Source organism: Xiphophorus maculatus, chromosome 2 (assembly GCF_002775205.1).
Source record: "Xiphophorus maculatus strain JP 163 A chromosome 2, X_maculatus-5.0-male, whole genome shotgun sequence".
NCBI lineage: Eukaryota > Metazoa > Chordata > Actinopteri > Cyprinodontiformes > Poeciliidae > Xiphophorus > Xiphophorus maculatus.
The window spans coordinates 11,310,870-11,323,806 of record NC_036444.1 but is presented as its reverse complement, the minus strand read 5'-3'; the positions used below and the strand labels follow the sequence as shown (position 1 = coordinate 11,323,806).

The window sequence follows — 12,937 nt, the reverse complement described above, 5'->3', positions numbered from 1 at the left end:
ATCCACGACTGCCCTGTATTTAACTCCATCCATCATCAATTCTGTCAACCTTCACAGTGTTTGCTCAAGCTAATTAGCCACACAGCATGTTGCTGTCACCACAATATTTCATGATAGGTGGACTTAGGTGGACAAACATGTCTTGGTAGCTTAAAAACTGTACCAAACTCTTTCAGTTTGTTAATGATTTAGAAGCCAAGGAAACTTTTTTGTATCATTTTCATTTCACTTCCGCACTGCATTGTGTTGGTCAGTTATGTAAAATAAGTTGATGGTGGGGGCTGCAATGTGGCAAAATTTAAAAAGCTTTAGAGAGTATGAACACTACAAAGCAGTGTGGTTTGTGTTACTTTTCTGCTTACATAAACAAAACAATGTATTAATGGGCATTCAGAAAAACCTCTGCTAGTAGAACTGGTAAACCCCTCTCGGAGATCCAGTAGGAATTGTGTGCTGCTGGATTCATAAATTGGAGAGCCAACACAAATGCAGGGGAGGTGTAATAATGAGCACACTTTCATAATCCCATACGAGCCCTCAAACAAATCCTGCGTGTGCAGCTATAATCGGGAAGTGTGTCATCTCTGCGTCCATTTGTATCAAGGTCATGGTGGGTTAATGGATTCTGAAAACTAATAAGCTTGATCGCATTCAAGTTCAGTGACAACAGGCAGTGGAAAGAGCCTGGGTTGATCCATAGATCTGTTTACTTAATTAATAATGCAATCAGGATTGATTACCTGCATTCAGTCAGATCAAGAGGATAGACTGTTCCTTGTCACAAAGCCACAGTGGAAAGTAAAAAAGTACAGTGGAGCAATTCCCAGGAATGTTTGATCAGAGGCAACAAGAACTGTTATATCTTTAAACTAGTAAGGTTAATTCACACCTATATGCCACTCTTAAATTAGTTTTATGTTTTTCTACTAATCCAAACATGCTTCTCTTAATGTTGTCCTATGTTCATGTCCATCAAAATCAATCAATCTACAAATGATAAAAAAATTGTTCCTCTTACCTGGATATGGTACGTTGAACCTGAGGTAAAGTCGGTGATCAGAATCTCTGGTATATCCAGGTACTTGGTCACCTGTGTGAAAGAGGGATCCGTGTACGGGCAAACCTCCTTGTACCTGAAAATATATATATATATATCATTTTAGGAATTCCACATTTCTGGATTTCATTTTAAGTATGAACTTAAAATGCAAAAATGAAAATAATTTGGATTTCCAAGACGATCTTACTGCCGTGTAAAGCAGTTGCCATCCACTGGATATCATTTTATGTGATTATTTTAATAATTCTATTTTATATTTAAACTCAATTGAATTTATAATAAATCTTCTGTAAATAGTCCTGTAAAATATAGTTTTACACAGAAATAAAATGCATAATTTTTCATTGTATTTGTTTATTAAAGAAAGTAACAAGTATTCCTGCTACTGCAAATATAATCTGATAGACTGATCTCAACAACTGTGTTGGGGACCCAAATAGCTTCACACTACATTTAGGCACTCAAACACACATTGATACGCCAATGGTGGTAAGCTACATTGTAGCTACAGTTGCCCTGGGGCAGGCTAACAGAAGTGCCATGCACCAGCACCACCGGACCCTCTGACTACCACCATAAGGCAAAGCAGGTGAAGTGTATAGAACAGGGGTGTCCAAACTTTTTGCAAAGAGGGCCAGATTTGATAAAGTGAAGATGCCCGGGGGCCAATAGTTTGTTCGGACATTTTTTAACTACTAACGTTTCATGCAAATACACACCGTTATAAAACAATTTTCATTGTCACAATTATCTTTATTTTTCAAATGACAAAATAACCAAATATAAGCCACTCAGGCAGATGAGAACAACTCTAAAAACCCAAATTCTGCCTTTCATTCATATCTGGAGAGTCAGATAACATTGAACAAACTGTATGAAATACCTTAAATTTACATGAGTTTAAAAATATTTTTGCCTCAAGAACATTTTAAACAGGAGTTATAAGTAATGCAAAGTTGTCTATTATTATTAAATCTTAAAACAAGTGAATTTTGCTCTTGTCATTTACAATATCTTTCAGAAAGTAATAGTTTGTCACATCTACAGGTTCATAACATCAACAGTAATAACCAAATCTTACTCAAGAGTTTAATAAAAATAAGTGCCATAAATCCAGGTGCATAAATGTTCGATTCGCTCTTCACTGCTGATAGTGACAGACGTTACCGTTCAAAATACTCAATTTCATGTCCTCAACTCTCAGTGCCACACTGTTACGTGCCAGGCAAACATTCGCAAATTCTTGCTTCTTCTCAGGGCAAAATGTTCTCCACCATTTTCATAACACAGTCTTTGATAAATGTACCTTCAGTAGAAGGTTTGCCATGTTTAGCTATTAACATGGCCACTTCGTAGCTTGCTTTGGTGGTATTTTCTTTTGACTCACAGGCCCGCGTGAAGAATCGCTGTTGTGATGCCAGTGCAGCTTGGAGCTGCTTCACTTTTTCAGCACGGTCACTTCCTGTTAGCTTGTTGTATGTGTTAGCATGTTTACTCTGGTAGTGTCTCTTTACGTTGAAATCCTTAAACAAGGCAACCGTCTCATTACAAATTAGACAAGCACAATTGCCTTGATTTTCAGTGAAGAAGTATTATAATTCCCATCTCTCTTGAAAGCGGCGGCCCTCACTGTAAACTTGTTTTCTTTGCAGTGGCCATGGCAGAAATGAGTGGAGAGGGGTTCGCTGCACGGAGGCAGAGACTGATAGTATTAAAGTGGTGCTGCCACCATTTGGTGAAAGGAGGAATTACAGTTTCAAGTTTTATGATTTATTTATTCTGTTTCACAGTGGAGGCGGGCCATAAATAATACATTATAAGACCGAAGCTGCGGGCCGTATGAAATCTGACCGCGGGCCGTGATTGGCCCTCGGGCCGGACTTTGGACATGCCTGGTATAGAATCAAATAGTGTCTTGACAGAGACAGACTAAATCAGGGTTCAACCAGCAACCCACCAGTTACAGAACAAACCTATAACTCCTAAGCCACCGTTACCCCAAAGTTGGACGGATGTGTTGATAGTATAACTATTATTCATGTAAAATATCTATTCTTGGCAGATGGCAACTTTGTTGAGATGTTGAAAGGAATCCATAAGAAGTGTCCTATGCATTTAGCAACATGAGAGGGAAAATCTGAGCTCAGATTATTTTTTGTTTAAAACGTTGAATACTGTGCAAACATTTACCATTCACATGTATGCATTGTCTTTGTTTTGATTTATCTGCATGAAATTAAATGCGTTTGAAGTTTGTGTTTTTTACATGAATGTAAAAAAGTTCACAGCTAAGGTGGAAGCCAAGTTCAAACTTTAATTTCCACTCATTATTTGGAAGTAACAATTAGCTAATGTCATGTCATGTAATTGTTTCTTTGCCAGAACTTTGTATTAGACATAAACAAGTAGGCATTATCTATAAATTCAGCAATTTCATGTTTTGGATCTTAGCAAAATAAAATGGATGTCAACTAAATGCTAAATAACACAAAAGGAAAAACAAAATACCTGATGACATATCCATCTATATTGTTTGCATCAGATTGCATGGTCCAGGATAGCAGAATCCCATTAGAACCAACAGCTTCTCCTTCAAGGGTCAGCGGAGGACCGGGAACTACAGGAAAGAAAGGAAAAGTGTGTGAAGTGGAGAACAGCAGCATCCAGTGTCTGTCATTAACAAGCCCAGCTGTGAATTAACTCAAGTTGGATCTCAAAGTTAAATATGTAGTTAGAAATACTCACTCTCTCAATTTTTCTAATAAATTACCGTCCATAGAAAGTGTTTGGTACAAATTTTAAAGATTAGTATCCTTACAGCAAAGCCTACTGACAAAGTGCCAGCTTTGTTTAAAGAGTACTTCATGTCATGTGGTCTTAGTGGAGGTGGTGTGTGTGTGGGAGTTTAAACATGTACATTCTATGTGGCTAAAGTCTGATGAATAGGGCTTCACACAGCAGTGCCATTTCACTGACATTCACTCCAGACGCATTCATCCAGGGGTTCAAAAGCGCCGGCTAAAGTTACCTAAAAGGAATTACATAGTGAAGGAAGTGCACACATCCTCATGCACTCTCTACCGCTCAGCTTCATCCTTTTCCCTCGTGTGTGTGCCATGTGCAGCGAATAAATGAAGCAGCAGGGCACAACACGAGGAGAGCCTGATTGTACTTGAAACCACTTAAATAAATCAGACAAATCCAACAATGAGCACTGATTGTAAAACCATCTCACCGCTCTCTTTGGTAATGATCATGCGACTGACTCCAGGGCTGCTTTTAGAAGAAGAGTCTGCAGAGACCGTCACCGAGTACTGTGTCCCAGGACTAACATCCACCACGTCAGCCTGTGAAAACAGCAAAACACACCTGGTCCACTGCTTTCTGTGCATGCACACATTCTACAGCTGGGGTACCATTCGGGTTTCAGTATGTGTTTTTTTTTACTGTTTTGTTATGTTAATCAAAAATACTGTATGTGTTGTCTCTGTGCGGATGTTCTGATTTACAAAATAGTAATAATCATAATCTAGTCATAATCTTTCACGTTTAAGATCATTAAACCAATTTTGCTATTAAACATATAACCTGTGTAAGAACAAGATGCTGCTTTTTTATTTCTTCAATTAAGTTGTTAAATCATAAATAATGGATAAACAATTATTCCACTTCTCTTGGAAAATTTGAGTTTTATTTTACTGCTGGGCCCTGATTAGAAAAGTTGAAAACAGAACTACTCGGATAACATGGGATAGATAAAAACTGTCACAAAAGCAACAGATCAGAACATAGTGTAAAGAAATTCAAAAACAGTTAAGAAGCAAACCCATTAATCTTCATGAGTCTGGAACTCGCTACAAAGCAAATTCTAAAGTTTTAAGACCTTAGTGAAGTGCAGTGAAAGCACTGCAAGAGGAGAAAACACAAAGTAGTGGGAAACAGTCCCACTACTTTGGTCTACCAAAATTACTCTGAGTGAATCAATAACCAATCAAGGAGGTCAAAGAAGAACCAATAACATCTAAAGCCCTGCATGTCTCACTTGTGGTCATGATTCCATAATAAGAAAGAGACTGAGCAATGAATGAACCCCAAGGAGAAATCCACGGCCCATGACCCAGAATAAATGTGTAAATTTGTAAAAAAAAACACACAAAAAAAAACATCTTGATGATCCACAAGACTTTCTATGAAAATATTCTGTGTATTGATGAGACAAAAGTACAACTCTTTGGAACATGTGCGTCACGTTACATCCAATGTAAAAACATTTCAAAAGGAGAAGATAATGAATATTTTGTCAGGATTCTGGGTTGTTTAGGTTTTTTGGTTTCTCCAGTGCTTGCATTTTTGATCAGTTTTTGTTTATTTGTGCTCAGCCTTAGTTATTCTTTCTTTTCTGTTTCTGCCATCCTTGCCTTACTTTTTCCTTAGCTCTTGTTTATTAACTGATGCTTAGATCGCTCTGTGGTAGTTCCTTCTTTTGCATTTAGCTTGTTGTTTATTACTGTTCTTGGATTTATGTCTTGCCTTTTCCCCAGTTTGTTTACTCCTTCTCTGCTCCTCTCGCACCATTACACTCTCTCTGTCCGTCAGCCTGTCTGTCTGGCTTCCACTCTCACTTGCAGCCTTTTTCCAATCAGTCACCTGTCCCTGGTCAGTAATCAAACTCCCCAGTACTTAAACTCCTCTCTATTCTTCACTCCTTGCTGGATTCTACTGTTTACTCCCATCCTGCAAGTTTTCCCCCCCATTGCTCCCTGCCTGATCGTTGCAATTATCTCTTAGTTGCTGTAAATACCTCTTCAACTATTCTTATTGAAATATTTAACAGTCGCTTGCTGCCTGTGTATCATGGGTCCAGTCACCACTAAAACTTTAGCATATTTAGAACATGATCATTCTGATTGAGAGACATTGCTGTCACCTTAAACCTTCATGAACATTGAATTAAAACAACTCTGCAAAGAAAAGTGGGCAAACAAAATCTACAATATTATAAAATAGTCTTGACTGCAAACGCTTAAATATAGTTGTTACTGCTAACGGTCACACAACCAGTTATTTTAGGTTTTGGGGCAATCACCCATTCAGGTTGGTTAAGCTACAGTTTCCTCTTTTATAAATAATATTTTTTGCATTAATTGAGATTATTAGTGCCTGATAATAACATTTGACTGATCATAATTAATGTGACAAAGAAGAAAAAAGGAAATCTTTAAAGCCTATGTGCTTCAGTATGCAAATTCTAAGCACATCAGATTATTGTCATCCAACCAATGAAACATTTCTTAAATTTCATAGTTTAAATTTTTCTGACTTAGTCGAGCTAATTATAAGCTGTACAAAGCTTATAATAAACTCATTCTAAGTTGAATATAGAAGGGGTTGAAAGTTGTATAAATTAAGGAAGACATATTTGTTTAAAAAACTAAAGGTCAGAAGAACTGTTAAGAACAGTTGTACTTTAGTTGGAGGGATTCATGTATGGAATAATTGTTGTGAGGTGTTAAAACTGCTTCTCACAAAACATTTACTAAACAAATACTGCAAGGTTTGATCATCACTACTTACGTTCTTTTATGAGTATATACAGTAAGTGGGTTGCTGTTTTGATTTTAATAATGCTGTATGTTACAAAAGGTTAAGGTATAAAAAGCTTAACTTCCACCTACACCTTTTTTGGTCTACCACGTGTTGTGTTGCCGTTGACAGGAATTAAAATATTGCTTATTAACTATATCGGTATTATTAGCATTTTGTTTCTTCATTTCTAGGTTGTATGTGTGTTTGACTGGTGAAAAGAAATGTTAAAATGATCAAAAATAAAAGCTGCAGTTTGTTTTTAATTAGATGACCGTCATACATTCTCAATTACAGAGCCCACTTAGGCCTGGCAAATGCAGCTGGCAATATATTAGTGGAAAGCTTTGCAGAAAAAACAGAAGATTTGCACCAATTTAGGTGTAGCTTGTTTTTAATTTTCTAACCAAGAGCAATCAGTATTTCAATATTCCCTTTGGAAATCTAAACAACCACAGTTAAACTAGGCATTTCTAAATCAGTACCTAAATGAAAATTCTGTATGTAACAGCTCTATCTTTAGATAAAAGACACTTTGGAAAATCATGATATTATCAAGATCTATGAGGAGAAGAAGCATAACCTAAGACTAGGAAGGAAGAAGGCTGTAAAAGATAAAAGAATATTATTTATTTCAAAAATGCCCTGCTGAAGAGGAAAGACAAAATGGGAAATCTGGAGAAGGACCGAAGGAAAACTTTGAACTGTACAATTATATTCAATTAATTAGAATGTGTCCAATGAGGCTGGTTTGTCAGATTAAAATAATTTTTTGAACATTAAAACCTTTAAGCATATCTTAGCCATTTCATAGCACAATCAAGTAACTTTACCTTCAGTTGTTATGAAAATATTGTACATATCAAACATAACTTAAAACTAATTTGACTTCTCGTTATAACTATGATGCTTTCAAATTAGCCTCTGTTTCTTCAAGAAGCTCCTATGCTCCCTCTCTAGCACGTCATCAAAAAAGTTTGTTTTGGTCTGTGGCCTGTAAAGATGGCACCGAGCAACTGCGTGATACGTAAACGCCCCACCACGTCTTATGCAGTGACGTTGGTTCCAAAGCTCTACTGGCCAATAGTAGGAGCTGGACATAGAAGGCAGACCTCCTCATTAACACAAAGATGCACATGGAGAAGTAGAAAAAGGAGATGTAGAGAAAGGAGAAGCAGAAAAAGGAGAAGTAGAAAAAGGAGGCATTGACAAAAGAAGGAAGGCTTGTATGAGGAAAAGACAAAACAAAATATTGACCTTTCTTGAAAAAAAACGCATGTTTAGGGGAAATGAAAAAGAAAACATATACATTTCTTGACGAAAACACACGTGTAAGGAAAAGTAAAATTTATATAAATTTTTTGATGACAGCACATGTATAAAGGAAAGGAAAAACAAAACATATACATTTCTTGACGACAACAAATGTGTAAGGACAAGGAACAACTAAATATACATTTATGCTTTTATTTCTTATTATGTCAGTTTTGGTCATCCATACATGTAGGCATACCCTGATCCTGCATTTAAGTACTCTGTTAATTTATCCCTGACCTATCTGCTGTGTCTGTCTGTTTTATTCTCCAATGTTCTCTAACAAACCTGAGGTGTACACACAGCTGGATGCTATGGACTAAGTGACTTTTGAGGCCAGTTGTTTATACTGAATATATTTAGGGCTATGAAAGTAAAGGGCTTGAACTCAATGTCAAAAACATTTTCCTTACACTTTCTAAATCTTGTTCTTGATAGCGTCTTGGTCTATGACATTTCAGTAAAACCCAACACAGCTAAAAACACAGTTGTTAGCTGTGTTGTTACAAATGATGAAATAAAAACTGCAGATATTAATAGGGGAATTCTTACCTGTGAATACACCTTTCCGAGTTTGACTGTGAGCATTAAAATTGCTGAGAAGAACAACATATTGCAGGGTTTTGGAGTTAGTTTTTGTTTAGCCACAGCAGGTGAGAGGCTTTCCCAGTATGTCTGTGTCCAGTCTTAGTCCATAAAAGTTAGCAGTAGAGAACAACTTAAAGCTTTGATCGTCCAGACGTTGGGTGAAAATAATAATATCTTGATCTTGAGGTATTCCAAAATTTTTGTAAATTCTTTGATTAGCACAAGGCTAAAGCTATACCGCTTGTCTCTTTGCCTCTTTTGGGAGAGTTGCTTAAGTTAATGAATGATTCAAAGCTGAGCTCATGAAGCTAACTTAATAAATAATGTGATCCATTACTCAACCCTGCACTGTGTTTTGTCTCCATGCGTGTGTATGTGTGTGGTGTGTAAGGTTACATTTTGGGAGATATTGGATACCTGGCAGTCAGTATGGGGTGGGACTTGGTTGAATGGGAGGAGAGATGCTTCACTGTACATTGGGATATGTTTGTGTGCACTAAACTAAAAAAAGTACTTGAAACTTTAACATTCAGCGAAGTGACTGTGCTAACACCATCCTGATGGCGTCCTATTAGAAAAAAAGACTGTGTATTTCCTACGATTTTATTTAAAGTGTGTGTACCTGAATGTATCCATCATAGGTAGGGTGAAATGTCACAGCACCATGGTTTGGCACCAAGTTAACTTGGTAGTGATCTACACACCCCTCTGCTTGCAGCCAGCGTAGTGAGAATGCACGTCCAGAAATGTTGACCAAGCGCACACCTCTCACAGGCTTTGGCACTAATAAGAAACAGAAACATAAGAAACGGAGTCAGAGTGGAGGAGAACGTTTCTGTAATTTAACGTAGACTCGTTGAGGTCGAGCATGATTAACTGGGAGACTAATCGGTGAAGCCCTTGAAATAACTACCTGTGGTGACAGTCAGAAAAGCAGCACTTCCTGCTGTCTCCCCTCTCACTCTCTTGGCGCTCACGTTGTAGCTGCAACCATCCAGCAGCCCTGTAACCACAGCAACCTGCTCCACTTTTGGTATTATGAGTGTTTGTGTGATCGAAGCGCCGGCCACAGTCAATCTGTGAAAGTCAAACTCTCCAGGCGCCCCGTCCCAATGCACAGATATGGACGAAGAATCCACTTTATCTAAATGAAGTCGGCACAATCTGGCAGGGCCTGGAAGACAAATCTGAAATTAGGAAATTTTCCAAATATTTTTTAGGGAAATGCCCTGAGTTATAGACTAGGGTGTACATTTTTGTTGCTTACGTGTGCTGAACTCTCTGTTTGCTGCATGGCTGCTGTCTGAGCCCAGGACACTCTGAATGCTGACACCGTAGTCTGACCCTGGGATCAACTCTCTGATCTCATAGCTTGTGCTCTCAACAAACACTCCAGTCCACAATTTCCTGTCCACGGTCAACAGACCAAATGCAAGCTGCCGAAGAGACCTTCAGTCTTAGAATTTTGTTAAAAATTAATTTTTTAACAAATGACAGTGAAAATGTTAGTTCTGTGTACTCTTGATTTAAGTTTTTTTGAACAATCCACCTTTACTTTAATTGCATTTTTTTTTAAACTGTGCTTATATATTGTTCTGGGCTGAACCTGAATGTCATTTATCTTTAAAGGGTTGTAACCAGATTCTTGATGTGTCAACAGCGGTTACCTGGCAACCACTTAATACTTGCGGGTCACAGCTGAGTGTTATATTTTGATATAGATGTTTAGAAATACCAAGTACACCAGAATTATTTTTTCTTGAAGTCATAAAAGTTGGATTATCTTCTGTGAAATGCAAGTGAATTCTTGGACAGATTCGGCAGATTCAACATCTCACCTTGTACTTGTCTACCTGTCCTGCTGGTGGCCTCCAGGTCAGAAATATGGATGTCACTGGGTGCTCTGATGTAACCACTTGCTTTGGCATCCCTGGAACTTGAGACAAGAAATATATTTCTTAGTGATATTGAAACTGTGAAAATGTAAAAATAATACATTTGCTACATATTGTGCAGGCAGACAGTTACCTTTGGAAAATTTAGATTTAAAATGATCACCCTTGAACCAAGAAGTTTGTGTTGGATAGAATATGAGAGATATCTCTCATAAGATAATAAAAAGGTAAAAAGAATATAATTTCGTAAAAAAAAAAAAAAGTGATCTGCTTTCATTTAGATCTTTTTGTATTGCTTTTTATTTTCCATTAGGATTACAGCTAATGGATAACCCCTCATTTTTTCCCCATGTTTTCACTGGTAATTTGAACAATTTATCTTTAGTGATGAGCTTTTAAGCTTCAACGATTCCTTTCCATCACCCTAATTTTTAGCTCCCTCCAAAGATTCTCTCTCAGATTCTAAATTCCAGTCAGACAAAACATGTTGGTAAAATCACAAGATTACTTTAAGCCAGAATCTGCCAGACATATATATAATTTTGGGCTTTGCTGTAAACCGGCAGATTTTTACAGACACATTTTAACTCACGTGTATACAGAATTACAGTAGAAGGTTTACTTCTCCTCTCCCCATTGGTGGCAAACACCTCAACCGTATACTTAGTACCAGAAACAAGACCTTGGAAATTGTGTGATCTGTAAACACACACACACATTGCTTTGGCAGTCAGTCTTTTCAGGAACAGGTTTCAGTCAGCGATAACAACTCTGGGTTCATATTAATTTTGATTGTGGCAGAATGAGAAGAGACTGGCCTGCGCTCCTGATGAGAAATGATCAGCTCCTGAATGGTTGTTGTGTTTTTGATAGACAGAATGAATGAGCTCAGCAGTCCTCTGGCGGTACTCCAGCTAATGCATATGGATGATGTTGTTTTATTGACGAGTGAAACCTCCACTTGGCCAGGAACTGCCACATCAAAAAGCAAAGCATGTGGTCATTATTGAAAAGAAAGATGAGCTGTTACAATGTGTATGTGCGTGCGGGTGTGTGTGTGCGTGTGTGTTTACCTGCAGTGATATTGATTGAGACTGGTGAACTGTCAGCGAAGGACTCCTTCTCTGCGCGTACAGCAAAGTGATAGAGTGAACCTGGTATCAGACCAGAAAACACTGCACTCTGACTGAACACCTTCTGCACCTGTAACACACAAATCAAATAGGCAAATGCTAGTATAATTACAGTAGAGCATTAATTACTGAGGAACAAAACATTGTACTGATGTTCATACTAAAATATTATGTATAAAAACATGCAATCAGCTAATCATAGCAATCCAACAATGACTAAAGGGGCATTGCATAATGCAGGTAATAATCCATTTCCACAGATCTGCTTCCAAACATGAGAAAACATTTACATTTCTATTTGTTCATTCATTCATTTATTTATTTATTCACCTTGAGTGCCTGGCCACAGTTGTGGCAGATGACCTCGTAGCTCAGACCCTTTCCTGGTGCCGGATCCCAAAGCAGTTCTATGGATGTGTCCGTTACCACTCCTTCCCTCACTCTGCTGGGTGGAACCAGACCTAAAATCAAACACATAATCACAAAACACGCACTAGAGCATTGGAATAGTTCTTATAACACAATGAAAAACATTAAAGAAAAAACAAACAAGAGAGAATAAATACTTTTCGTACAACATTTAAAGCAAAAAGAGCAATGTTAAGGACTACTTCTATTTTATGTTTATAGAAAATAAATCTTTTTGTCTGTGAAACAGCCCCATGGTTTATAATATGACATATCTTGTAAATTGTACTGCTAAGTCTTACTATGCATAGCAAAACCTAAAAAAAGGCAGACTTTTATTATTTTCTAAATCATTCTATCACTTCACTCCAAATCTTCAAAGATATGAAGCAGATGTGATCCGCTCCCAAGATTAGGCCAGATTAAATTTTAAATCTGGTTAGTGACAGTTGCATGAAATGATGATGCAAAAAAAAAGGCTGATGCCAAATATGGATGATGACAACAGTGTATCGGGGGCAATTTATTTTTCTATTTAGTTGCCATGAAAGCACACGTAGAAACAATAAAACAGATTTTGATTTGACACTTAATCTCAGTCAAATGTAGCAGCATCAATCAAATGTTGCAATATCAAGTGTCTTATATCACAATTAATTTCATGTGATACAAGACTTCTTTCCAATTACAGGATAGGTGAGATTTTTAAGTTCAACAAAACTGACAAATATTGTGACAGCAGTGTTTTTCTTATGCAAAAACAAAGACACGTCAAGCTTTTAGGCAGAACCTAGAGTTTTATGTGTTAACTCCAAAATGATATACACTCGGTTGCCAAACATATTTGCTTGACTTCCTTTGCACATAGTTGAACTTGAATGACATCCCATTCAAGTAAGATGTTTGCCCTCCATTTGTAGTTTTAACATTTTCAGCTCTTCTAGGAACAATTTCCA

At 37.4% G+C, this 12,937-nt stretch overlaps 1 protein-coding gene across 1 annotated transcript in view; it reads right to left on the bottom strand.

The window, feature by feature from the left end:
* Positions 1-11,081, bottom strand: part of ptprq (protein tyrosine phosphatase, receptor type Q) — a 43,735-nt gene extending 32,654 nt beyond the window's left edge. The window contains exons 1-8 of the mRNA XM_023351552.1: positions 11,033-11,081; positions 10,384-10,481; positions 9,813-9,981; positions 9,459-9,719; positions 9,168-9,328; positions 4,296-4,407; positions 3,569-3,677; positions 1,019-1,133 (exon numbers count right to left, since the gene is read on the bottom strand). Coding sequence (XP_023207320.1) covers positions 1,019-1,133; positions 3,569-3,677; positions 4,296-4,407; positions 9,168-9,328; positions 9,459-9,719; positions 9,813-9,981; positions 10,384-10,473 — 1,017 coding nt within the window. The 5' untranslated portion in view covers positions 10,474-10,481; positions 11,033-11,081. The remainder of the gene's footprint in view (positions 1-1,018; positions 1,134-3,568; positions 3,678-4,295; positions 4,408-9,167; positions 9,329-9,458; positions 9,720-9,812; positions 9,982-10,383; positions 10,482-11,032) is intronic.
* Positions 11,082-12,937: the final 1,856 nt, after the last annotated feature.